This window comes from Colletotrichum truncatum (genome assembly GCF_014235925.2).
Source record: "Colletotrichum truncatum strain CMES1059 chromosome Unknown Contig_0010, whole genome shotgun sequence".
Classification (NCBI taxonomy): domain Eukaryota; kingdom Fungi; phylum Ascomycota; class Sordariomycetes; order Glomerellales; family Glomerellaceae; genus Colletotrichum; species Colletotrichum truncatum.
This window is the reverse complement of record NW_027222407.1, coordinates 2129599-2155828: the sequence shown is the minus strand read 5'-3', so window position 1 is coordinate 2155828 and position 26230 is coordinate 2129599. Positions and strand designations below refer to the sequence as shown.

Here is a 26230-nt window from a genome sequence, read left to right as displayed (position 1 = left end):
GCAGATGAGGGTGGACCTTGAGCACAATTTCCTAAAAAAACTACTTGGCAGCACCGTATGGCTCCCGAGTTTTCTCTGATGGTGATCTCCCGTAGGTTGTCAACCGGACCAACTGCAAATCAAAGTGTAGAGACATCAAACAGCCAGTTAAGAAGACAGCTAGAGCGAGTGAATGTATGAATACAATTTGCTCCGTTCGGACCTGTTGGTCTGTCATCCTGTATTTTCAAAGCCAGCCGTGTAAACTGGGGATTTGACTTTGGCAACACCAATAAAATTCTTAGTATACAGATTTGTTTAAGTTAGCATAAAGTAATGCTAAAAAAACTGTTCTACTTTCGTTGAAATATGTCTGATTTTCTATATCTGTCAATAGTTACTATTGTCAAGAAGTAGACTCACTTTTCAGCCATGCTCGGAGAGCGATTATGTTAGCCATAGCGGTAGGGCTGAGAGGGACAAACGCAATTACAGTACAGCACAATCCAGACTGTCCGAACTGCTGCCAGACTGGCTATATATGCTATAAATCCACGGCCTTCCCATCGTTCTGCATACGCTTTACCAGTTCTCCCGTCACTCTCGTCACTCTTGTCACCTTAGACGCTTTGGTTAGTTTTGTCACTTTGGCTGCTTTGGGCACTCTCCCAACAGCTGCAACAGTCCACTGTCACAGTTACCGCTATAGTGCCTAACCCCGCACTTCGATCGTATGCCCCCTGTTTCCCAACACCGAAAAGCGTGACATTTGTTGCTGAATCGTCTAGTCAGCTAACACTTTCAGTGAGGGTAGTTATTGATAAGATTGTTGCCAATAGGCAAAATTAGATTACAGTAAATCTGCCTACTTGACAACACAGCCCCGAACACTGCCTCTCACTCCATCTTGCTCCTACAGCTATCATTCCACTGTTCATGGTCTTCTTCTCCCCTCAACTAAGCCAGTCATCCAGTAGTAGTTAAGATAATTGCGCTAAAAGTAAATGCTACGTAGCGTACCCTAGCATTTAAGCTGTTGGGCCGGTCTTCTCCAGCCTCATTCTGGAAAAACATCACGAAGTTCGGTCGCCAGAAAGATACAACATTTTTCCAAGACAGACCCAAAATGGATGTCAGCCTACAAGCAGAACAGCAACGCACGATTTGTTGGCACCACGAAATGGAATAACTTGGGGGTGGCGTAGGTCACATGAACCAATCGGCGATGCTCGTGAAGCGCCAGCCTGATTTAACATGATGCCCAGCCTTACGTCCAGTCAAGACCACTTCCCAATGCTATCGTCACTACCAACAATCATCCATCTCCCATCTATCTCCGCCGGAAACATCATCAATAGGCAGTTGATCCAAAACCCAAATCTTCTCCAATCGAAGACGATTCACCATGGCTAGTCAGGCTCGACGTCGCCGCCACGAGGACTTCCAAATCGCCGTCATTTGCGCTCTACCCCTCGAATACGATGCCGTTGTTTTCGCCTGCGATGAGATATGGGAGGAAGATAAAGAACAGCTATCAAATGCATCAGGAGACTACAACACGTACAGCACCGGCCGCGTAGGACCACATAACGTCGTCCTGCTTCTCCTCCCTGGCATGGGGAAAACTAACGCAGCCGGCGCTGCAGCCAGTCTTCGATCGACTTACCCTGGGATCAAGCTCGCCATCTTGGCTGGCATTTGCGGCGGAGTGCCTGGAGTCGGGACGAACAACGAAGTCTACCTAGGGGATGTGGTTATCAGCAAGAGCATTATGCAATACGACCTGGGCCGAAAGTATCCAAACCAATTCAATTCGAAAGATACAGTTGAAGACAGACTAGGAAGGCCTAATAAGGAAATTCGTTCCCTTGTTGCGGCCTTGGAAACGCTTCATGGTCGCAGCAGTCTGCAGCGCCGAGCCAGCCAGGTCATGGAGCAGATCCGGCAAAGGGCAGTTGACGAAGGACATCAGAGCCTTTATAAACGCCCCATCGCAACAGAAGATCGCCTTTTCGAGCCGGAATACCTTCACAGACACCGTGATGGTCACAGCTGTGAATGCAGTGAATCGAAAGCCTGTGAAAAAGCTCTTACTACGTCTTGCGACGTACTTCAGTGTGACTACTCTCGTCTCGTGGTTAGAAGCCTCCCTGACGTGCAGACATTACAGTTGCAAGGGCAGACAGACGACAGCATGGTAGCGCGACAGGTTAGGATACTAGTCGGACGCATGGGGTCAGGCGACACAGTAATGAAGTCTGGACTAGATCGTGACAGGATTGCTGAAGAGCATGATCTTATTGCTTTTGAAATGGAAGGGGCCGGAGTATGGGACGAGATTCCCTGCATCATCGTCAAGGCAGTTTGTGACTATGCAGACAGTCATAAAAACAAAAAGTGGCAGCATTTTGCTGCAGCAACCGCGGCTTCAACGACAAAGGCACTTCTCGAGCGATATTCACATATGGATAGTCTGTCAACTTCACAGACATGGTGTAAGTAGCTCACACATATACCTGGTTTTTACTAACGCATGTAAGTCCTTGTTCCGTACATCGAGAACCCAGACTTTATTGGGCGATCACAAACTCTCGATCAGATCAAACGGCTTTTTGGGCACGAACAGCAATTCGACCAATCTCCAAAACCGAGGTCAAGGGTAGCGCTCTATGGGCTTGGGGGTATCGGGTACGATAGGCTACCTCTTCGGAGTCTCTATAGCATCTAACATTGTGCAGGAAAACGCAGATCGCCCTCGCTTATGCGCTTTGGCTGCAACGCGACCACCCCGATGTTTCCGTTTTTTGGGTCCATGCGAGCAACGCAGATCGATTTCGTCAAGGGTACATCGCTATTGCTCAAGAGTGTAATATCCCTGGACGTGACAATTCTGAAGCTGATGTGCTCATGCTTGTCAAGACTTGGCTTGAAAAAGGAATCCGAGGTCGGTGGCTCATGGTCATTGATAACGCCGACGATACACAACTGTTTTTCCCGTCCTCGTCACCAGACGGTAGCACCAACACACATTCAACAACCGAAAAGCCAGGTGGCCTAGGGCGATATATCCCTGAATGCGCTCATGGTTCTATTCTCATCACAACAAGAAACAAACAAGCTGCGCTAAGAATTGCGCGAAGCAACCCACTCCTCAAAATCGAAGGAATGAGTGACAACGAGACAAATCAGTTACTAAACACAATGCTCGACGACGAGGTTCACACCGACGAGGCATCCGATCTCTCTAAGCGGCTTGAGCATCTTCCACTAGCTCTTGCGCAAGCTGCCGCATTCATCCAAGAGAACACCATTTCAATCTCCCAATACCTTCAGCTCTTGGAAGAAAGCGACGAAAGCTTAGTAAATCAATTGAGCGAGCCTTTTGAAGCAGTTGGCAGAGACTCTGAGACACCGCACGCACTCACATCTACGTGGATAGTCTCTTTCAATCAGATACAGCAACAAGAAGCTCTTGCCAGCGACGTTCTATCTTTCGCCAGTCTCTTAGACCGTCAAGGCATTCCTGAAGAGTTCATAGTTCACTTCTGCAACCAAAGAGATACGGACGAACAACAGATGAGCACGAGCAAGGTCACCAAGGCCGTTGGCGTACTCAAGGCTTTCTCATTCGTATCGCAGGCGAAGGACAACGCAATCACTATGCATCGGCTAGTACAGCTGGTGACACGAAAATGGTTAGAGACCCAAAAGAGATTGGCCAGCTATGCGGAACAAGCGCTTGACATAGTCTCCAACTTATATCCGTTTGGGAAACACGAGAATCGACAGGTTTGCCAGGAATACCTTCCCCATGCTAATGCTGTGCTTCAAAACAAGGGGACCGATTCTCGTGATGAGCGACTTGCGAAAGCCTTGCTTTTACACAATGTAGGGGCCTATTTTCGATATCGTGGCCAGTGGAAACAGGCAGAACTGAGTGCTACTCAATCTACGGGATTATGGGGCGAGATCCTCGGTGACCAACATCTCCATACAGTAGCTGGCATGACTGAACTGGCAACTACATACCGGGACCAAGGGCGGTGGAAGGAGGCAGAAGAGCTAGACGTGCAGGTATTAGAGACGAAGAGAAGGGTGCTTGGGGATGAACATCCCAATACGCTTAGGAGCATAGCTAACCTAGCGTCTACATACTGGGACCAAGGGCGGTGGAAGGAGGCAGAAGAGCTAGAAGTACAGGTATTAGAGACGAGAAGAAGGGTGCTTGGGGATGAACATCCCAATACGCTTGTTAGCATAAGTAACCTAGTGTCTACATACCAGGACCAAGGGCGGTGGAAGGAGGCGGAAGAGCTACACGTGCAGGTATTAGAGACGAAGAGAAGGGTGCTTGGGGATGAACATCCCAATACGCTTGTTAGCATAAGTAACCTAGCGTCTACATACTGGAACCAAGGGCGGTGGAAGGAGGCAGAAGAGCTAGAAGTACAGGTATTAGAGACAAGAAGAAGGGTGCTTGGGGATGAACATCCCGATACGCTTTTTAGCATAGGTAACCTAGCATCTACATACTGGAACCAAGGGCGGTGGAAGGAGGCAGAAGAGCTAGAAGTACAGGTATTAGAGACGAAGAGAAGGGTGTTTGGGGATGAACATCCCGATACGCTTAGGAGCATAGGTAACCTAGCGTCTACATACTGGGACCAAGGGCGGTGGGATGAGGCGGAAGAGCTAGAAGTACAGGTATTAGAGACGGAGAGAAGGGTGCTTGGGGATGAACATCCCGATACGCTTATTAGCATGGCTAACCTAGCCCATACATGGAAAAGCCAGGGCCGGCAGGTCGACGCAATCCAGTTAATGCGCGAATGCCTTGGGATTCGGCAACGCGGCCTTGGAGTTGATCATCCCGACACCATTTCCTCGCTCTCGAATCTCAAAAAGTGGGAAAAAGACCTGATACAAGTTTATAAAATGGCTGTCGGGAAGAAACGACTCATGTTCAAAGTTCCGATGCGGAATAGGCGAGTCAGATTTAAGCACGACATATTTCCACGATAGAGCCTAGCTAGAACACCGACGAACTGTAATGATTCTAGTTGCACATCAATGAGTACTGGGCCACTCGATCCAGTTGTATAAGAAGATCTGTCAGCCTCACTAGAAATACTGTAAGGCGGAAGAATAGATGACCGAAACGAAGGGCAAGGGCACACAAAGATGCGAGGCATCTCTTGGTTGAGATAGCCTCCTGAACCGATTAAAAGTTTACCTATGGTTAGCAACCAATTGTAGCTCTGTAGGGACTTATCCTCAGCTAACCTGGCACTATGCCAAGTTGTACAAGCCGCAGATCTATCCAAATGTTTCTAAACATGTTGATTCGAAATTCAGCGACACTTGATTCGTCTTCTGCTAGAAAAGAATAAAGGTTTGGTATTTGGATGGCTTGAACGTTTTTGTATTAAAGCCTGGATAACGTAGGAAAAGAGACGTCGTATCATGTATGCCTCGGCGTTTTCCCATTTCAGCAATCACTGTTGAGCTGCTCAACTTCCGGCAAGCGGCAGTGGGCAGTCCGGCAATTGGTTAATCTACCAAGCCTAGAACTGGCGGTGGCGTCTGCCAAGCTCCTGGAGGCGAGCGGTATACCAAAAGGGAGTCGGTCTATTGTGAGGCTGCAGGAGTCTGGCCAACGACATTCTTGTACGTAAACAAGAATGTAGTAGAAGTGCATTTTTTAGGTATCTGAGTTGAACTCTTGGCAATTGAACCAAGGGAGTGGAAAGTGTCCAAGACACTTTAAAAAGATGGATGCCCTGACTTTTCATACCTCTCATCTAGGTGATTTTTGCTGGGCATCTGCTTCATTGTCATGAAGTTGCAGCCATGGACGTCTGCACTCTCTCGCCGACGACGGTTGTCGGCTTCAACAGCACCGGCAACAGCACGCTCCTTCTCAGTGATTTCGATGCTTCTCGTCGCAATATGGCGCCCTGTGGCGCGCCGACATATCTGAGGCCGGACCCTGGTGGCTGCCTCCTCCCTTGGCCATATACCATGGCATGGATCCTCATACACTTGCCAGTGACTGTGTTGCGAGTGACGAGGTGGGAGAAGGTACAGACGCTCTCGATCATCTTGGCATTCTTCAGCGTCTATTTCACAATCCAGGCGTACACCACCCACCTTGTCCCCGACCAGATTATGGTCTGGATGCCGCTGGCAATTGTGCTGGACATTGGGGCCATGATGCAGCTCGTGTTCCTCGTTGTCGAGGAGAATGGCGTTGCTCTTCTCTGGAGTGCGCTGAGGGAGTCGATTAGTCGCCCTTTCATCCGCCACCAGACAGGAGACATGCCATTGCCGAGCCGAAGGGGGCAAATGAGTGAGAGGTCAAAGAGTAAGTAGATTATTGGTAGTGAGTGAATAAGTTCTGACGTCCACAGCATCACCGGTACAAGTTGTCTCCCTCAGACCACAACCAGTCCCGGCAGACCGTGGCCTTATCGGCCAGGCCTGGCTGACGATCCTCGCGCTCACACTCCTCCTGACTCTACTGATCCTCCAGCTCATCGGCCTTGCTCTAGCTGGAAAGGGGCGCGACACCGCGGGACTCAAGGCCACATGGTGTTCGCCAATGTTCCAGACTGCCGAATCTGTCCTTGTCAGCTGCGACGCGGACCCTTACTTTGTCGATAAAAGCGCCAGCCAGGGAATCGGCTGCATATTTCTGCCTGCGGATGAACAATATCGCTGGCTAAATGCCACTGTTGCCGTGCTGTCCCTGAGCCTCATTTTCCAGCTCTTTGATGCTGCGATCCTAGTCATGGTAGGCAATAATACGCGGTGGTGGAGGGCGAGAATGAAGAGGCCGTGGTTTACTATGTTCGCTGGGAACGCTATTCTGCTGTGCATCCTGATTGTGGGCGTGGTCAGCAGCTCCCAGCTTCCCAGCAGCGTTAATCGTGTGGTATGGGTTTTCAAGTACGAATCGAGCATTCACTCGGCAACCGTCTGTCGAGGCACGCTAATCTCGGCGGGGGTGAGAGGCTCGATTATTGGTTGGACTGACGGGTTCTTGCACAGCTGGGGAAAGGCTTACGGGGGATTTTGAGCGGTGAATTTTTGTTTATTTGATGTATGACGTATTAAGCTCAGCTCTACATGAGATGCTGAGCAGATTCTAGGTTGCAGTGTAACAATCTTGTCTATAGCCCCATCTCTAGTGAATATTGTGAGATTTACCTGCTCCTCACAAACTTGGTGTGTCTTCCATTCGCCACTGTCGCTCCCCTTGACCCATCAGCGGCGACCTTGTAAATGTTGACGTGAGTGAACGCCAAGCTGCCGCCGACCTTCTCGACTCTGCCCTCAATCTCGATCTCATCGCCCAACTTGGCACCGGAGAGGTAGCTGATGTTGATGTCGACGCTCACGCCAGTAGCCTCTCGCAGGTCCCAGGCGGCAATGGCCAGGCCGCCAGCCCAGTCCACGATGGTAGCGGACACGCTGCCGTGGATGCTTCCGGAAGAGTTGAGGTGGTTCGCGGACAGAGGCAGACGGGCGACAACCAGGCCCTTTGAGACATGAGTGAGTGTAAGACCGGGGTTGAAGAGAAAGGCGTAGATGGGGGAGGCGTTGCAGCGGGTGTCGATGTAATTCTGGATGTGTGCGAAGGCGGCGGGGTCAGATTGCGCCGGAAGGGCGGTGGTGGGAGGGGGTTGAGATGGTGTGGAAGCCATGATGGCTGGAATCCAAGCTGAGGCAGACCGCAAGGCGTTTTCTCTTTTGGTATGTTGATTGGGTGGGCTGGAAGTGAGAATGTCAAGCTGAAAAAGATACGTCGTGACAATGTCTGGTTTGCTGTGAAGGTGTGGTTGTTGAGTGAGACAGCTTTGGGTGGGTCACGTGCGGCCCGAGTTTTAGCGGGCGGAGTCCGCCCGAAGTCGGCCTGTTGATGCTGGGGTGGGTGTCTGTTATTCGCGCTTGCTATATATGAACGTATGGTTATATCTATTTCGTTTTTAGTTTTATGTTCTTCGTTCAAGAGGAACAGAGTAGTGCCTTTTCAATAAGAAGGACGTGTCTTGACAATGTTTCGGTGATGTTCATTCAATCAGGATCACACATTTCTGCCTACCTGTTTCACAAGAATCAATTCGTATAAATGGAAATACGGGAATGAGATAAAAGCATCGTCGCCATAAAACATCAAGTTACAGAGAGCAATTAAAGACTTAATTTCGAGTTATATGTTCTCGAATCTCTTACAAAGTACGTGCTTGTTAGGGAAAATGTAACTGCTGTCACCAAATTCTGACAACTGAATAGACCAAAGCATAGCAGTAGGCTAGTACATGAACAGTCGTCCGAAGAACTGTTTTCGAATTATAGAAATTAGCTCACTAGCCCTGAAAACAGCAAACGCTCTTATGTCTTAACATCTAGGTAGGTAATAATCTCCTCAGCTTTACCAACTTTCGATGTTTGTGCTAGGATAGCCCCACTTTTCGGAACAAGCGATGAAGTCCCACGAGCAGCATAATCAGAGGACTCTTTGCGCTGTTTGGTCTTATGTTGGGTTTCTCATATTATTAGTCGCGTTTCGTTGGAAGGACTAATTAATTTGGAAATACAGGCAGCTACACATGAACTTTCAATCAGGTCCGAAACCTGCCCTTTAATATAATGGTGGACATCTACATGCGCTGCCCTATAATACTCTCTTGTCTCCTGCCACTCTTCAAAGTCTTGTGAGACGCAATATAACATTTCCGTCTCTAGAATCAACCCATCTAGTCTAAATAAATGTCTCTCGCCAAAGAACGCTAGCACCAATGACCATATAATTCACACCTAGTTTCTCAGCTCCCAACACGTAAGGCTTCGCAGAGCATCCAGGCCGACTCGTGTCGTGCCATCGCTGCCAATTACAAATGGCTCAACTGCCACCACTTTCGCAACATCTGCATACAGTCGCGTTGTCAATGCCGTGCGGTCATTAGCAAACACTTCTAAGACGCTGACATCAAAGAACATATGTAGGCTCAGAGGTTCCCTGGTCATCTTTTCTTCACCGGAATCATCGACCGATGTAAAAAGGGTGTGTGGCGCCTTCTCTTCCGTCACAATAACCCCTGGCTCTGTCGTTGATTCGTGACGCTGTACAGTGAGCCTCTCGGACGAGGCGTCAAACATTACTACTCCTTTGGGTTCGTTGTCTATACTACTGTTAGCAAAGGCCTCGCAACATTGGTTAGATGAACTTACCACCTGCAAACAAGAGTTGCACCCCAACTGAGTGCACCAAGGGTCCGACGTCGAAAGTTGCCATCATCTCTAGAGCTGGGCATCCTTGTGGAAAGAAACATTTGGCTTGTGGCCCTGTTGGTTCGACTGAATGCATGCTACCCCTCAGACTTCTCAATCGACGGTCAGGAACGGCGCAGAGGGTTGTGACCTCGAATGTTGGCTCGTTGTCGCTTCCGTATACCCCATCCTGGACAAGACTGATCGAAGGAATATCATGTAGGGGAGTTAAAAGAGACTGTACCACCCCCCTCAGTCTTTGCAGTTTCACAACACGCGGCAGCGAGAGTAGCCCACTCCAACCTTGCCGCCTCCGCAATTCACTGGGGAGATCTTCCTCGATGACCCATCCGATTATGATGCGCTTTTTGGTCTTTGGATCCCAAAAGGAATTGCCGGCGTAGAAGCTGCCATGATCGAGATACCCACCGTAGAGGTATTCCATCGTCGGTCGACCATCGCGTGCTTCGAGTTTGCCGCACATCCAGAGTTGGCCATGGTCAACACTGAACTGCGAGCGGCCCTTATCGCTCTCTTGAGGCACCCGCCCTTCAACTCCCATGATAAGAAAGTCGTGTGTTCTTGAATCATCCGGATCTTGAAGACTAAGGAAATTGGTTACCTCCCAGTTAACCCCGTTATCGATCGGCCACAACGATGATGGAGAGAAGTTTCGGGGCATGGATATTAAGGATGACAGGAAAGACCACTCAGTGATGTCGTTACTGTTCAAGCGATAAATGAATGGTGTTGGCCCTTGACCAAGGAGTCCACCGGAAACTATGCCGTATAGTGTGTTTTCTGAATCGCCCATAACTTTGGCCAGGGAAGGCCAGGCCGAGACAAAAGGGTCTCTCCATCCTGTTACTTTCATATCTGGTGGTGGACCTGGTAGAACCGTGTTTCCTTCATGGCGATCCCACGTCCGCCCGCCATTCTTCGAAGTTGCTATACTCAACCCTTCTGATCCGTAGTTGTATGGAAGTGTATGGTGTATGGGTAGGATTCTGGCCGAAGTGTAGAACGCCGTCAACTCGCCAGGGTAAAGTTCGACGGGCGATAGACAACCTGTGAAAACACCACCTGGATCATCGTCTTTGGTAGGAATGATGGAAGGATCGCGGGAAACGCTCCAGGATACCAGGTCATTAGAGGTGGCAGCTCCCCAAGATATGTTTCCCCATTCTGGACTATCCGGATTCCACTGAAAGCCAACATGGTAGCAATCATTGATGTGATCATATCCAGGTGCGCAGGGGTCATTCAGCCAGCCCTGAGGTGCAATCAAATGTACGATCGGGCGCCATTTACCGAAAGCGTCGTCTTTACCACAAATGCGACTGTCGTCAGGATCCGTAACAGAGGTGGAACAAGACTGTACACGAGACACTTCCCCTGATGTTGAGGTCCCCGACGACTCGGTAGGTTGAGTAGAAACAGGACTGCTCGCTTGTTCAAAACTCTCGATGTGGTTTGCGGCATCCATCGTGAGGAAATCAGTGAAATTGAAGAAAGATGTTAGAGAAGTCGGATCATTCTCGATCTCGCCCATGAGTTAGCGAGTTGCTTTGAGGATTCCCCATTATAGCGGTTTGAGGACGTCGGGCTTATCCTCGCTGAATTTCCGTTTTGGGACAGTTGCCGAGTATTCGACCATGATCGGCCGGCCACCCATTGGCCAGGAAGTGGCGGAGATCATTAGGCAAGGAACAAGTATAATTAATTCTAGCGAGCTTTACAATCGTTTTGTTTGGTTCATTGAAGCCCGATGTGCGGATGATCCGCCATTAAGCTTGTGATGCCCATGTTAGCGTCACATTTGCGGGTGAATTAGCATCCCAGCGGGTCAATTCTGAATGTGGAGTGTTCACCCACGAACCAGTTCTCGTCTTGCGACATATCGACTATAGGAACAAGTTTATACTTTGTCAAGAGATGGGTTCGAGGTTCACGTTGATAGTGAAATACACACTAAACACCGTGCGTGGCATCTGATTGCATAATCGAGGCGCTCAAGCGTTTCACTACGGAAACGTCCGTCGGCCCTCGCTGCGGAGACGAATGAACTTTGCCTCAAATTCTGCCTCGCACAGCTTCCAGAACCCATCGACAAAGAAATTGAGCCGTCCGGCACCACAAGCCCACGTGCTACGGCTATCTTGCTCCGTAATGAGCGAATCATGTCAGATTGTACTGGATCAGACTCTGTCGCGCGTCCTTCAATCACGGGCTTGCGACCATTGTCATGCCCGCAAAGTGAAGGTGAGAACAGCCCAGCCGATTATCCGGCTTAGGTCACTCGTAGATTGATACTTGGAGCTTACAACAGCTTGTATACAGTGTGAGAGGACCTTACCATGTAAGAAATGCCTTGACACAGGCCTGACCTGCGCGTACCAGCGACAGCCGCAATACAGGTCTAGCTCCACAGTTGCTGGTACTGCCAATGGACATGAAGCTTCACGATCGATACCAAAACGTGTGAAGAAGAAAGTGGCCCGGCGGCTACCGGATATCCATACCAGCAAAGGCTCGACCGATTACTCCGTTACCAGCGAGGTTGTGCCCGGCAGCCAGCTAGTGTCGGTCTCGAATTCTGCAGGGCCAGATCCATCCCCGGCTGCAGAGCCACAGATTTTTGGAAATACAGACTGGTTTGGAGAAACTTTCGATGAACACTCTCGTGAATCAAGCTTTCCAGCGCCAAACGGAGTCGTTGTTTCGGATTCCTCTACTCCGTTAATCTCAAAACCAGTAACGGACATATCGACATGGCTAGCACCGCATTTCCAGGGTCTACCAGGGACGGATGTAGCCGGCTTGTCGGTCCTGGATTCCTTCATGCCAAATTCTTCATTTCAATCGTTCAAAATGCCTGGATCTCCAAAAGCCCAGGGTTTTCACGGCAGCTCGTGGTCATCCCTGTCAAACATGTCATATCGAGCTCTCACCGTTGGCCAACGGTCCCCACTAACTCCTATAATGATAAACCAACTCATCGAAGTATTCCTCTCTCGCCTTTACCTATCTATGCCATTCTTCAAGAGATCTTTCATTCTGGACAACATCAAACGGAATCGCCACGAAAACGACCGGCAGTTTAAAGCTCTGGTTCACAGCATTTGCGCGTATACCCTTTTTCAAGCCATTCATAGCCAGGATAGGCCTTTATTGCCAGACCGCCTACGACTGGCCGAGTCAGTTTTATCATTTGTGGCTGACCTGCATGGCGGCGCGGACTTTGGTCAAGATCCCACTGTCGAGACTGTCATAACCAGCTTCTTCCTATTTGGTTGTCAGTTTTGTCGGGGAAATCATAATGCCGCGCAGCTTCGGTTCCGAGAGGCAATGTCCTTGGCCGAGATCCTGAGGATGCACGATCCTTCAAGTTATGAAGGTCTTAGTCCTGACGAGAAGGACCGCAGAGTACGAACCGTGACGGCTTTGGCGCTCGTCGAAAGGTAATTCTCCAAAAAAGTTCCATTTTTACCCGGTATCTGGTCTCTAATGAAACGTATAGGATATATACTATACAGCACGGTTCTACACTTTTGATGCCGCGACTGATGGGCTTGGATATTATGGCTTTCTCCAAGCTTATTGAGCGCGCATCCTCAATTAGTGAAGCGACAGAAGACAAAGCTGTCGATGGACTCCAGCGCATGATTGACCAAGTTGGCTTCGTCGACGAAACTGTCGTGCGATGTTGGAAGGGGTTATGTCGATCGGACAGGAATGCGAGACATATCACTGCAGAAGAAGTAGTGTCACTTCTTATACGTTACAAGAAACCCCCCAACTTGAGCTCTGGAACATCGCAGGGAGCTGCCCAGCACGCCGACATTCTTCTCACTCGGCACTGGGTGCGCAACCTCCTTTGGGGCCTTGCTTCCCGCCACGGGTTCATCAGCCCTTCTGCTTCTACTTCTGAGCTGCGACCGGAATACGCCGTGGAGATTGCAGCAGACACAATCAAGGCTTGCGCAAAATTTGACATTCGTAGCTTGGAAACGCATGGAGTCGGCCTCGTGGAGAAGCTCTACGACATTGCCAGCAACTGCGTGCAAGTTGCCCAGAGCTTTCCGCTCCGTGAGGAGGAATTCAAAGATTCTGGCAGGTTTTTTGATGTTCATGATCTGGAGTCTGAATCTAATGTTGCTTCCACCAACGGGACTGTATGCCCAGTATCACTGGTTGGGGGGTCAAACTGGACTAATCAGCTCAACGGGGCTGAACTAGACTGGACGGCTACCAAGCCAACACAGGTGGAAGAAGTACTGAATAGGTTCTTGGCGTTATTTTCATTGTTTAGGAAAGGAAAGCATCCTTTCCTTAAGCCTTTCATGGGGTTGATGGCCAACCTCGATAACCCTGGAACGATGGGACCACTCCCACCTTAGAAAAAGGCGCAGATACCACATGTCACTTGGAAGTACAAATGAGTAGTAGTAGAGGATTGGTAGTCTTTCGACTGTGAAAATGAAGTGAAGCCGGTAGACTGGGTAAAGAAACAATGTCACAATACTCTGCATCTTCGCTGTGGCCAAGGTGAGCAAAGGCAGGTTTGAGAACCAAGTATTTGACCGACCAAAGGCCCGCATCTGTCTGTCTTAATACTAGAATTTACCCGAATATTTCATCTTCAAACCAACTGGCGCTTGTCCCGATTTGGACATTTCCCGATTAATTCTCCGTTGCTGAGAAGAGGGTATCCATGACACACGCAAACTATTTATGTCACCGTGCAGACAGCAACTAGTAATAGTTGATTAGTTGTTGACAAAATGTTATAAAATGCACTATAGATGTAAGTAGCTCTTGACAGCCTAATCTACCAACAGCTGTGCCTATGTGACGTAAACTCTTTCCTTTTTTTGCTAGGCATTTAACTATGAGCTGCCTAAGTAGCCCCAACATCCTCCTATGGTTATTCTTAAAATAACGATTCTTCTTGTTTCGGCCTATGGAATTTGCTTGCATTTAGAAAGGAATACTAGAAAACTCCAGAGATCAGAGCAGATTCCAGGCGTACAGGTCATCGAATGAGATGCCGTATTCGTTGATGATGGCTCGGCAGCCGTCTCCACTGAAGGCGATGTAAAACAAACGACAGCCCGTGATGATTTCCGGCTGCTGCGGGCCAGGGGGAGTGATTAGACCTGGACCATCCGATGTTTTGGTGCAGACGGAGTGCTCTTCGGCGTCTCCGAGACCGGCGTAGGAGCCGGCATCACAGTCGGCTTCGCTGGCAATCCACGAGTTCCAGCTGACGATACCTACGGCGGGGGCTGGGGTGCGGTGGGTGCCGCCGTGGTGATGATAGTGACGGCCTCGAGGCCTTGACCGGGAGGACTAACGCATAGAAGATGGGAGACCATGTTCCCTGTTGGTGTAAGCGAGGATGGAAGAGGTGTTAGTCCATTGGGTCCCTCAGGATCAGGGTTAAGGGCGAGATGGCGAGAAGAACGACAGACATGAGTAGGATGAAACTAGCCGAACGAGACCAAACCAGACCAGACAGTCTCGACAGGCGCGTCAGTGTCCGTTGTCGCTTAAATCGCCTGTCTCTCCATTCACCATCACAGCGAGGTCTCTCCCAAGATGGACCAAGATTGGCCTCTCTGCCTCGGCGTCGGCAGGAACATGGTCATATTGCAATTTGCATAAACAAAATCTCCTCGTCACTATCAACATACGCCAACTAAGAATCTTTGCTCAGGCCCAGCCTGAATCAAAATGGGTGACAATCTACGTTTGCTGCCTCAACGGCCCCACACGGCCCGGCAAGGCCCCGATTTGGCACTAATCGGAATCAAAATTAAGCCAAGAACCCCGATGTCACTGTTCTCGTTTGCCGAGGTTTTCAGCCCCCGGAGCAGGGTGGTGGATCCAGTCCGTCCCTGTTCCTTCTCGCTTACGTGATATACTCAACCTTCTCGGGCCTTAAGCTCCTTCAGGGGTGAAGATTGCATGATCCTCTTCGGCCTCCTCTATCCGCTCCTCACAAATGCCACTTTGTCCGCAGTCTGGTCAGGGATGCTCTCACCCAGATTTGTTCTTCGCCATAAAAACTACTCCTGTCCGACACCTGTCATCGCCGTCAACATCGGTCATCGTGCTCATCACGCTTTACCGGGACTCATCTTTACCACTCGCCTGTTATCAAGACAATCACAAATTTGGATCTCATCCTCAACTGGCGTACCATATAAACAGCCCTTTATGTCTACGCCGAGGCGATCGGTTTCGCCCTCGGCTTCGGAGCCATCAGAAGAAGAGGATGACTACTCCGAGCCCTCTCCCGAGACCAACATCAGAGACTGCGAATACAAGAAATGGGGCTTTGTGATCTACCGAACCACGTATGACGACGCCTCGACCAAGCCTTGGGCTGCTTTTAAAGAGCGGGTCTTGGGCAACCTGCGCAAATCCATTCTTGAGTCCGACGCCCCGGAAATCCTCGACAATATGGACATGATTTTTGTCGATGACCCCGTCCTTGAAGGTGTCTCTGTCGGAGACCTGCAGCACCGCTTCCGGGCTTGGGTCCAAGAAGAAAACATGGTGCCTTTCGAGACGCCCGGCGGCAACGGGAATGAAAGTGTCTACGTGCCGCGCGGTGCGAGGCACGAGTTCTTCATCAAGGTCGACGATGTCGGCCTACATGCCTCATTCGCAAGCCTTGTTCGCGGCTTTCCGGAGGACACCGATGAGGAGGGCCGCGAGCATCTCAAGGTCTGGCATCACGCCATCGGGACTGAACTGTATGATGAGCTGGGCGATCCTAATGCTGCTTGGACTGGACGATACTACAGGTTTTTACCTAGGCATCTAGTTGCTCAGGGCTATTAAGACAAGATACCGGTAGAATAAGATAATCAGAGGAATAGTCTACATCCTCTCATACCTCTACACCTTATTCTTCACGAACCTTGTAATACTAGTTTCCAGCATCAATCTGGGAAGCCGACGAGACAAAACATTTAACGAATCCAGCTTGTATTTGATTCTTTCCTTTACACTTTTTTTTTTTTTAGGAAAAATTCAAACGAAACAAGGCTTTCTTGTACTGAGGCTTATCATGCTCCCGGGCCAAACCAAAACTTCAATGATGCGCACACGCCTCCATATGTTTCCTTACTCCTCCTCGTGTTCAAACTCTAAAGAAGCTCCATCATCTTCTTCAGTTTCATCAATTAACAGGCCATGGAATTTCTGAACCAGCCTCTCGGCCTGTGCAGCTGAAGGATCTGTCACTGCCAGATCCAAGTCCACCACGTAGGACTCTGGAACCCGGTCCGAAATTTCGTGGTGCCGCCCTCTCTCCTCCAAGTCCTTCTTGACCAAATTCGCCTCCTGATGATCTATGGCACCTCTCTCAAGCGCCATGGACAACAGACTATGTGTTATACCCTTTGCCAAACGATAGCTGCTGTACAGAGTTTGGTAGCTTGCTATGCACAGCTGAAAGTAAAACCTCCACTCCGGGCTCGGCGTTACGCCGCTGGCTTCTCTCAGCATAGCGTTGGCCAAGTAAAGAAGAGCAGAGTGCCAGAAGAAGGAGAAGGAAGACTCTGGGTATGTCTGGCGGTAGAAGAGCACGATTCGCTTCAGTTGGTTGACGGATGCTGAGTACGCTGCTTCAGGGCTTGCGTCCTTTGAGCTGAAGGAGGGTATACGGGTCCCACCCGCGTCGTGTTGTCGAATAAGTGGGCGGAACAGGTCTAGGATGGCCAGATGATAGCAAATACTTTTTGATTAGTCGGTCATGAACCCTGCTAACATCATTTGGCCTCTATGTGATGACTTACTGCATGAACACAGTGTGGTGTGTACTCTTCCGCCCTTGTGCTAGTTCGAGAGGTAGGCTGTCTGCCCATTTCAAGAGCCGCTTGTAGGTATTGTCGGCAAAAACAAGGGTATATGCTTTTGCATAGGGCGTTTGATTTGAACTGTACATGAGCTGTATCATATCATGGACTATAAGATAGAAGTTGCTGTTTTCTTTGAGGAGAACCCCGAGATACTGCCGGCGCTTATCCTTTTTGGAAAGTTTGGAGTTTCCTTTGCTAAATATCCTTCCTTCTGGTACGGGCAAGCGAGGTGGGTATTTGATCAAACGGGTATGGATGTGCGTGGAGAGAAGTCTTTCGTCCATGATGTGAGTCACTGCAAGCATTTGCATAGTACCTTTGATAGGATCTAGAACAAACCATTCGAATGCTTTGAGGGACAACTTACGTCAGTGTGTTAAAGAGCGCCCAGGCGATCTGCGCTGCGGCTCGTTGCGAGACTTCATCCTGCATGTCAACCGCGGGGACCTCAACCGGGTCAACGTTAAAAAGGTGAAGTCTTTTGGCCATCGCGATTACTTCGTCAAGGCATTCTACATATTCTGCCCCAGCGCCGAGGGAGATGGCTGTTATGGCTACGTATTGCAATCCGGCCAATGTACAGATATTGTCAGCTCCGGTCATTTGTTCTTTTCTCCACAACCGCTTCGCGTCCTCGAAAAAGGCATATCCCAGAATCGTCGCCTCTGGTTTAAACGCAGCGTATCCCTGCTAAACTCCAATGTGAGATGTCTATCCGGTGTTAGCATGTCTCCGGGTCAGGTAACTTACACATGCCCAGCTGAAAAGGCCGTTGACTAGGAGCCTGGAGCAGAAAGGGTTTTTACCCAACAGACCGTCAAGGAACACATCAATATCAAAAAGAGGCATCATCGGGTGATCGGCCTCGAGGTAAAGAGACAACACAGTGACAGCAAACTCCTTAGTCACGGGTAAGCTCGTCCACTTGGAATTATCGAGCTCCAGTAATCTCTCATCATAAACCGATGGGGGATTTGTAGGGCCTACAAGGCCGTAGCCCGTTGAATCTTCCTTTGCTAAGCTGGATTCAGATGATGGGTAGGAGGCCGACAGGCCCGGTAGGTCCGAGGTTCTATGAAAGATTAACACCTTACATCCAAACTTCTTCACTACGCATGCCATTCAAGGTATGGAGCCTCAAAATCTACGCAAGAACTCGAAAAGAGAACTGCATACACACTAATGCAGCATGGAATATTAAACTCACACGATAGGGTTAGTTCTGTTCCAAAGAATCTTACTTGGAAGAAGAAGGTAATCCAAGTCTAGTTTGGAAGCTTCAACCGGCGCCCAAGCGGGGTACGCAACGGGATGTCGCACCATCAACTCGAACTCCAAAGAAGACCGAGTAGGTGGTATGATTGCCCTATTCAGAGCAATCTGGGACAGTCCTAGTCCAACACTTGGCATACTGCGAAGTGAAGAAGTGATTTCCCCAGACTCCTTACCTTCTTTGAAGCCACGCAGGGCTTCCAGTGCCTGTTCGTCGGAAGAATCCCTCAAAAGACTAAGCAGCTCAAGATCTTCTTCGTTCCGAGACGCTGCTGCTTCCTCTACTATCTTGCTGCCAGAAGGTAAAGCATCTAGGATAGCTTGAGAGACACGGTTGTAGTTGCACCTGATGCCCCGACGCAAGCATGTCGAACAGTCAGGCTGAATGCCATCGCACTATTTGACGAGATTAGAAGGGACTTTTTGTAAAGATTAGCGGATAACACTGAAGCTTAACAAGCCGCTGTGTTGTGCCGTGTTGCCAAGCTAAAGCCCACTTGAGAATGGCCATATTATAGCGGAAGGTAGTACATTTTCTCCACGTGTCGTTTTCGAGTTGCCAGAAAATTTTGACTACGCTAGGGAGAAGAGACAACAGAAAGTAACTTACAGCACTCTTCCTTAGCCGGCAGGAATCACACGCTTTTGAAACGTATGGCCGCCGTCTTTTGCGATCCCGCGCGGTATTCGGCGAGGCTGTGTTAGCATCGGAGGCGGACCCCTCATTGGGGAGGCCGGCTTTGATGATCCGATAACACTGTTGTTCTTCGGGCGGCATCCGGCTTGATGTGCAACCAACAGTTGTTTCATACACCAAACCTTACCGAGGGGAGCTTGTCCAGGTCGCCACAGTTGCCACAGTTGCGGGTCGAGTATGCCATTCACAGACGCAGTGGTTGGGAATATGAAGAGGTGAACTTCTGGCACTGGGAAAGATTCTCATTGGTTGTTATCAGATAGAATCGCGTCCTGAAAAACGACTGAACTAGGGCTATGTGTTAAGGGTGTAGAAATTAGAGCCATGAATGGCCTTTTCTCCCCGGAAAGGAGTCCGAGACGAGCGCGAGAGAGATTATTGGTCAATCGGCCCGAGTTTCATCCGTTAGTTGTCTGACATGCATCCTTGTCAATGCAACCAGCCGAACATAGGTTAACCCCGTCTGGATCATTGGTCCTTACTCCGCTCCTACATTGACTTGTCATTGCCTGTTGTTGTCGTTGCCGCTTTTACTTTCAAACAACCTCCTTTCTTATATCCTTAATTCCTTCTGAGATAAGTAGACAAGTTCAAGATTCAGTATGAGATAGGACCAACACGCCACTTCGTCGGCCATCGTAGCCGAGCTATCCGGTAGTTCTTGGCAAAAACGCAGGTTCTTAATGATCAGCGCGTCCAAGTGGACATGGATTCTTTCCTGAAGCAGCAGGTGCCATCGCAAAAGGCCGGTGACCAGATATGGGTTTCTTGGCGCACGAAATGTTGCTCCCCTCACATTGAAGCGAAATGTGCAGCCGTGAAGCAAAAGCAGGGGATATGGAAGGAGAAGGAGCCAAAGCCGGAGCGGGGATCGAACCAACATGAGGTCAGAGGGAGAAGGTCCGTAGTATTTGTTTGCCAATGTCGGCTATGGACATGTTGACTTACTTATCTTCAGATTCCCCCGCCTTCGTGTCCTTTTCCTTTTCTTGTTGACCTGTGCCAGCATTTGGTGGTATGCCTATCCGTCGTACGTCGATTACCACTTCACCGTCGGCGATATGAAGCTCGCCAAAGGACAAAACGGCCTCCAGGCCTTTGTGGCCGCGGTCTTTGCCGCTCTTAGTGTCAATGTTGCAGCTGCTGTGTCGTGCAACCCGTACACACCCTTCGAGCCCATTGACCCTCAGAATTGGGTGAATCCCGACAATATGACGTGGGACGACTGGGTGAAGCCGCCCGGTACTGACTGGTCGAACCCCGCTCGCAAGGGTTCCAACCGCAACTTCAACATCGCTCTTGTAGTTGTGGACTATCCTGATAGGAACTTTACAATCAGCCAGCCTGCGCACTCGACCATTTTTAACAACCCGCAACCCGCTGCTGCCGACATTCCGCGGGAGAAGGTACCGACTTTCTATCGCGATCTTCTAAACACACCAAATGAGCTAAACCAGGGCCACACCCTCCACGAATACTGGATGGAGGACTCTGTTGGGCGATTTGGAGTTGACTTGACCGCGTTCGGTGCTTATCGACTTCCCGGTAATGGATACCACTACGGTATCTCTGACGACATGAATCCTGGCGCGTGTCCAGTCGGAGAAATATGTAATCTTAATATTCGAACGGATGCACTTAATGCCTGGAGAAACGATGTCGGCAACGAAACTGCACAGCAATTTGAGCTGGTCTTCATTCTCTCTGCTGGCCAGGACGAGTCATCGACATGGCAAGAATTCGGCGAGATGATGTTCAACGGTCCTGAGGATGTTCCTGATGAATTCGGCCCACCAAAGACTGGCAACACTTCCTTGCCGAACTGGGCACGCACCCGTTATGTTCCCTGGTCGTCTTGGGCGGCAGCATCTACACTGTGGCCCAACGCCGGAGGCGGCTCTTCCACTCAAGGTGAGAGCTCTGGCATGGCTGTTTATGCCCACGAGCTGAGCCACCTGCTGGATATTGGTGACAACTACAATAACCCTTATGGTACTCCAATGCGGAGAGCTTACACCGGTATATGGTCTATGATGTCCAGAGGTTCTTTCAATGGCCCTGGGGGACCACACACCAGATGGCAAATCCCAGCGCTCCAGGGCTCGTCCATGGGATCGTCGCACACCCTACGTGACAAGTTCCAGCTTGGGCTCATTGAGAGATCCGATATTCTCTGGCTGTCCCGTGAGGCATTGGCGACTTCTGGAATCGCTGTCGCACAGCTGACGGCTCGCTCCGTTGACCCTGGCGATGGATTGATGGGAATCCGGATCATCATGGACGCTGACCGATCGCCAGCATGCAATGCCACAACTGATCCTCTGTGCGACGGCGGTGGCTGGAACAACTACGACATTGAAGTGGTTGACCGCATGGGTGCCGACTCTTTTACCCCCGACTCGGGTGTTTTGCTCAGCAAGTCAAAGGATGTTGACCGTCAACCCTTCCAATGGGTCATTGACGCTCACCCAGAAGACATTGAACTCGTCGACTTCTACAGACCCAATGGTACCGTATCAATGATTACCATAGGCGACTACCGCCAACTGGCCGATGCGCTTTTCCACGCGGGGACGAACTCTGGCAGCGAGTTTGAGTATATCGATAAGGCCAATGATCTGCACTTTTACATAATCGACCGTCATCGTGACAGCGAAGGTGCCCTTTCATACACGGTCGCAGTCCGTTCCATTGGAGGAGAGGGCGGATTGAACGTCCACGACGTCTCGCTGGAGGATGGGCTGGTGACGGACTTAAAGCATAACACGCCGACCGGAAAAGGCGTGACTTGCTCATTCCAGCTTACGAACAGCGGTTCCTACGTGGCCATCGACCCGAATGACGCTCAGCACCCCGAAGATGTCTCCGCGTTCCTGGACTCTGACGTTTACAGGCTGAGTGCTGAGGTAGAGGGCGCTGGCTGGCGCGTGGAGGTTCCGAATGCCCTCCTCACTGCCAAATTCGGCGAGGCCAAGACTGCGCGCGTGTCGGTGGGAGCTGGTGATGATGCCGCAGCTACAGCTGTGGTGACTCTGAAGGCCACTTCGGAGTCGGACCCTTCAGTTGTTGCATCGGCCGTGTGCAAGGTGTCGAAATCGTAAAAGCTAACTTCGTAACTACGAAGATCATTTATAGTTTTTTTTCAGCCTAAAAATACTAACATATCAAGAATGTCTTCATCGTCTCTTGTAATCTTGAACCTTTCTCAAACATTTACGAGTCGGAAGATTATACACCTACTAATTTATCATTGTGTGGACTCGTTGATGCAGTCCCACTGCGGGTCCAGCTAGGGTTAATGAACCCATCTCGTGACGCTACTGACATGGATCAGAATGATCAAGTCGCTCAGATCGTCTAGTTGGTTAGGATGATACGTTGTGGTCTTCTTCACACAGCGCTCCGTGTTGACGGCGGTTCGAATCCGCCTCTGAGCATATAAACTCAGTCTGAGAATTATTCTTTTGTTTTTTTGTGGCTAGATGTGAAGGCGTGGTAGGATTACACTTTGCTACTAATAGCTATCATAATCCAGTGGCTGTGGGTTTTAAAAATTGTTCATATACATCGATAGTATCAAACTAAGTCTTCTATTACTGCGGTAGGGATAGCTCGTCCATAAAACTGTTTGCTCTTAAAGCAGCCAGTTTCGACGTAGAGATAAGCTTCTAGGCTTACTGTCGTCGTAGGGTATTTTTCCAAGCCGCACAACTTGATGCAGCCGGGCTATTTCCATTGAAGTTGCAACCATCAGACATCCGAATCAGATGTGTTATGCATGTGGGATTTACACGGCAGACTGCTGATTTGTAGAATCTCTCGACTTGGCGCATGGCGTGCGCCTCATTTAGGGTCGCGTCATCGCCGTCCGGCTCGGTCCGGCACCGGCAGCAAAGTACCCCAAGTCTTCTGCGAACATTGGATGTAAGGTTATCGAACAGAATTTTTGGGCCTCTTAGATTCATTTCTAGTTATTTTCTCTATTTAATTTCTGGTTTAATAAACATTTCAGGAGCCAATATGTCTCCAGCACAAATCCCCCGCATAGACCTCTCCCGTGCCTCTGACCCCGCCACGGAGCCGGCTCTACTCGGAGAGCTCCGACACGCTCTAACCAACGTCGGATTTCTGTACTTGATCAATCACGGTGTTCCCGAGAAGACCATCTCAGACGTCGTAGAGGCGTTGCCAACGCTGTTTGCGTTACCGGTGGACGCGAAGAATGAGATTGCGCTGAAGAACTCCCCGCATTTTCTGGGTTACAGCGGGGATGGCTCGGAGACTACTGCGGGGAAGAGTGATCGAAGAGAGCAGGTCGAGTTCGCGACAGAGCTTGACGATGGTTGGAAAGAGGGCTTACCGTTGAGAGAGCGGTTGAGGGGGCCAAATCAGGTGAGAACATTGTCGTTTCGATCGTATAAATTTGGGATTAACTCGAGGTTGAAAGTGGCCATCTGCGTATCCAGATTTGCGTCCGGTCATTGAATCTTACATTTCTGAGCTGACTCTTCTGGGCGAACGTTTCCTTCGTCTTGTCGCAAAAGCTCTTTCGTTGCCCTCGGAAACGTTTTTACCCTTCTTATCCGATCAACATCGACTCAAGCTTGTCCACTATCCAGCTCTTCCTGAAAGCGAAGTGGGAAGTCAGGGCGTTGGACCTCACAAAGACTCCTCTGGCTGGTGGACGTTTCTCCTCCAAGCCTCACCGCCTCACATCAAGGGTCTCCAGGCGCTCAATAAAAATGGAGAATGGATAGATGTTCCTGTCCTGCCGGGTTCATTTGTCGTTAACATTGGTCAAGCATTCGAGGTTGTCACGAATGGTGTGTGCAAGGCCACTACTCATCGCGTGCTGTCGGGATCGCTTGAACGATTTAGCGTGCCATTCTTCCAAGGCGTTCGAAGAGACCTAACAAAAGAAGAGGCATTGGGAACTTTAAGGGAGCATTTTGAGAAGCCAGAGATTAGGGGTTTGGCTTTGGAATCGACCGAAGGTAAGGAGATTGATTCCGCATTTTTGAAAGGCGAGTATGATACTTGGGGAGAAAGCCAGTTAAAGACGAAAATTCGGAGTCATCGCGATGTCGGTAAAAAGTTCTACGCAGATGTCTTTGATGCGTACGTCACAGATGATCAATAAAGTATGGGAACCCAAGTGCTTAAATATGAAAGCGCCTCGTCGTATGTTTGGTGTTCATCGTACAAGGTACCCCAGTACTAGTCATAATACTTGGCCTTTACGCCGTTGACAATTTCCTGTTCTGAAATCTCGCTCCTCGCCTCCTTGGTCCGATTTACGCCTGCTCTTACCCTGGCCTTGACCCATTCTCCCGCCGTGATCCCTGCTAGTTCCGAGTTGACGTTCGTGTCGTATCCTAGCCTCTCCAAAACCTTGCTCTTGACTGGTCTCAGCTCGAGGCTATCTTCAGGGCGCACAAAGTATAAGACCCCTAAGCGGTCAATACCAGCTTGGTCTGGCGGCGGTACGACCACGCGATGAATGCTGCTCTTAAGGAAGCCATTACTGAGAAACTCGAGCGCGTCGGCTACATTGACTGTGATGCTGCCATCGTACGGCTTGACCCTTGATGAGGACTGGAGTCAGACGCTTCTACGCAAATGCATATTAGGGGGAGGTTGCGAACTTACCACTTCCAACTGCCGTCATTACTCCTAACCTGCAATGCAGCTACAGGCTGACGAAAGAGCAAGGTCAAACTTCCAAAGTCGGTATGCCCCTTGACCCAGACATTATCGAGTTTGGTGTTCGTCTCGTCATCTCGAGCATGGTACTTCATGTATCGGAGGTGGCAGTCTGATAAAGCCTCGTCGTAACGGTGGCGAGCCGCAAAGTAGTCCTCAGGGAGCTCCAATATAATGGCAAAGAGGACGAGAAGTTTTTGAACAATGTCGTTATGGATGTGGCGAGCGAAGTGCTTTATTTCTGCCTTGTTCTCGTTTATCACACTGGGTTGCGGACGCTCGAACGCCGGGATGAACTTGGGGATGTTGAAAATTTCCGTGTTGTCAAAGACCCCGGGACGAACCTCCTAAATACATTGTGAGTTGGCTTTAGCACATATTCGGGAGCACACTTCAAACATACCCTGAGTCCCAGAGGCTTGTAGCCGTTGTATCCTCCATTCTCAAGGTCCGCTCGATACTTAAGCTTCTCGTCTGTTGGCAACTCAAAGACGGCTTTTCCAATGGCAAACTGTCGATCAACTTCTTCTTGACTAAGACCGAAGTTAACTATGTAGAAAAACCCGATGTTTTGAATCGCATCGAAAAGTTGCTTGGATAGAGCCTCCTTGCCGCCGGGTTGGTCGAATTTAGAAAGGTCAAGCGTAACCAGGTCCGCCCATTCAACTATGACATTTCGCATGAGCTATACATTCTATCATCTGCTCGTCACATTCAGACTCACGCTCATGCTTGGTCTCGGGGACCTGCTGGTATGCGGGAAGAGGAAACTGGCTGTTGCCGTTGGTTTGTGCTGGCTGAACTGCTGCCGCCATGATGAACTACATCAATTGTCCACCTAGATACAAATCAAATATGGTACAATTGAGTTTATGTGATTCGCTACAATTACTCTTTCATAACCCCACATTTTTGTTGCTGATATCTTAACTATTTAACCTTGAATGAACGCCGCATCGCCGGGGTCGGCCCTCTTTACGGAACGGCGGACATGGGGTACCGCAATCGCATCTCGTCATCGCGGGGTTTGATTGCGAATGCCAGGGTATCGTCGGATGTCGCCCGCTCGGTACTTTTATCACATTTCTATGAAGCAATGCTAATTTATACCACTAAGAGGCTCGAAACGGCCCCCACGGAAGGATTGATAAACGTGAAAATGTCGATGAGCACCCGGAGTTGTTGTCTGCACATAAAGATCCGCATGGAGTGCAACCTTCAACCCACATCCTCTACCAATGGCAATAGAGCTTCTTGCACATATCCCAATCGTGATTCCACCACCTAATGACATGATCGGTAGTTGTATTCTTGCTCGGCCTGTTTCCGTTGTTTCTCCTTACCCTGGACCAGATGTGATGCTTGGCTTGCTTTGAGAGGCGAAATGGTTGCCCTACATCAAAAGCACGCGGGAGATGCACACTTGTGCCGG

The 26230-nt window shown here is 49.7% G+C and overlaps 10 protein-coding genes across 10 annotated transcripts; 6 read left to right on the top strand and 4 right to left on the bottom strand.

Annotated features, from left to right (window-relative positions):
• Nucleotides 1-1384: 1384 nt before the first annotated feature.
• Nucleotides 1385-5001, top strand: CTRU02_214059 (kinesin light chain; the record flags this gene model as incomplete). The annotated part of the gene is made up of 3 exons (XM_036724613.1): nucleotides 1385-2474; nucleotides 2520-2667; nucleotides 2718-5001. 3 exons carry the CDS (start codon nucleotides 1385-1387, stop codon nucleotides 4999-5001), a joined length of 3522 nt encoding a protein of 1173 aa, XP_036583732.1.
• An 828-nt stretch (nucleotides 5002-5829) lies between these two features.
• CTRU02_214058 (uncharacterized protein) lies at nucleotides 5830-7057 on the top strand (the record flags this gene model as incomplete). Its single annotated transcript, XM_070206172.1, has 2 exons — nucleotides 5830-6347; nucleotides 6418-7057. The coding sequence occupies 2 exons, from the start codon at nucleotides 5830-5832 to the stop codon at nucleotides 7055-7057; spliced, it is 1158 nt and encodes a 385-aa protein (XP_070060204.1).
• Nucleotides 7058-7184: 127 nt separating this feature from the next.
• Nucleotides 7185-7685, bottom strand: CTRU02_214057 (thioesterase family protein; the record flags this gene model as incomplete). The annotated part of the gene is made up of 1 exon (XM_036724611.1): nucleotides 7185-7685. One exon carries the CDS (start codon nucleotides 7683-7685, stop codon nucleotides 7185-7187), a length of 501 nt encoding a protein of 166 aa, XP_036583730.1.
• Nucleotides 7686-8799: 1114 nt separating this feature from the next.
• CTRU02_214056 (glycosyl hydrolases family 32 superfamily) lies at nucleotides 8800-10738 on the bottom strand (the record flags this gene model as incomplete). The annotated part of the gene is made up of 2 exons (XM_036724610.1): nucleotides 8800-9164; nucleotides 9214-10738. 2 exons carry the CDS (start codon nucleotides 10736-10738, stop codon nucleotides 8800-8802), a joined length of 1890 nt encoding a protein of 629 aa, XP_036583729.1.
• Nucleotides 10739-12093: 1355 nt separating this feature from the next.
• CTRU02_214055 (C6 transcription factor) lies at nucleotides 12094-13652 on the top strand (the record flags this gene model as incomplete). Its single annotated transcript, XM_036724609.2, has 2 exons — nucleotides 12094-12713; nucleotides 12773-13652. The coding sequence occupies 2 exons, from the start codon at nucleotides 12094-12096 to the stop codon at nucleotides 13650-13652; spliced, it is 1500 nt and encodes a 499-aa protein (XP_036583728.2).
• Nucleotides 13653-15474: 1822 nt separating this feature from the next.
• CTRU02_214054 (uncharacterized protein) lies at nucleotides 15475-16104 on the top strand (the record flags this gene model as incomplete). The annotated part of the gene is made up of 1 exon (XM_036724607.1): nucleotides 15475-16104. One exon carries the CDS (start codon nucleotides 15475-15477, stop codon nucleotides 16102-16104), a length of 630 nt encoding a protein of 209 aa, XP_036583726.1.
• A 285-nt stretch (nucleotides 16105-16389) lies between these two features.
• Nucleotides 16390-19176, bottom strand: CTRU02_214053 (C6 zinc finger domain containing protein; the record flags this gene model as incomplete). The annotated part of the gene is made up of 6 exons (XM_036724606.1): nucleotides 16390-17002; nucleotides 17064-17399; nucleotides 17494-17816; nucleotides 17877-18198; nucleotides 18334-18794; nucleotides 19009-19176. 6 exons carry the CDS (start codon nucleotides 19174-19176, stop codon nucleotides 16390-16392), a joined length of 2223 nt encoding a protein of 740 aa, XP_036583725.1.
• A 625-nt stretch (nucleotides 19177-19801) lies between these two features.
• Nucleotides 19802-22196, top strand: CTRU02_214052 (m6 family metalloprotease domain-containing protein; the record flags this gene model as incomplete). The annotated part of the gene is made up of 2 exons (XM_036724605.1): nucleotides 19802-19995; nucleotides 20054-22196. The coding sequence occupies 2 exons, from the start codon at nucleotides 19802-19804 to the stop codon at nucleotides 22194-22196; spliced, it is 2337 nt and encodes a 778-aa protein (XP_036583724.1).
• A 919-nt stretch (nucleotides 22197-23115) lies between these two features.
• CTRU02_214051 (2OG-Fe(II) oxygenase) lies at nucleotides 23116-24235 on the top strand (the record flags this gene model as incomplete). The annotated part of the gene is made up of 2 exons (XM_036724604.1): nucleotides 23116-23487; nucleotides 23543-24235. 2 exons carry the CDS (start codon nucleotides 23116-23118, stop codon nucleotides 24233-24235), a joined length of 1065 nt encoding a protein of 354 aa, XP_036583723.1.
• A 77-nt stretch (nucleotides 24236-24312) lies between these two features.
• On the bottom strand, nucleotides 24313-25613 carry CTRU02_214050 (flavonol synthase; the record flags this gene model as incomplete). Its single annotated transcript, XM_036724603.1, has 4 exons — nucleotides 24313-24679; nucleotides 24745-25145; nucleotides 25202-25464; nucleotides 25523-25613. The coding sequence occupies 4 exons, from the start codon at nucleotides 25611-25613 to the stop codon at nucleotides 24313-24315; spliced, it is 1122 nt and encodes a 373-aa protein (XP_036583722.1).
• Between the last annotated feature and the right edge of the window lie 617 nt (nucleotides 25614-26230).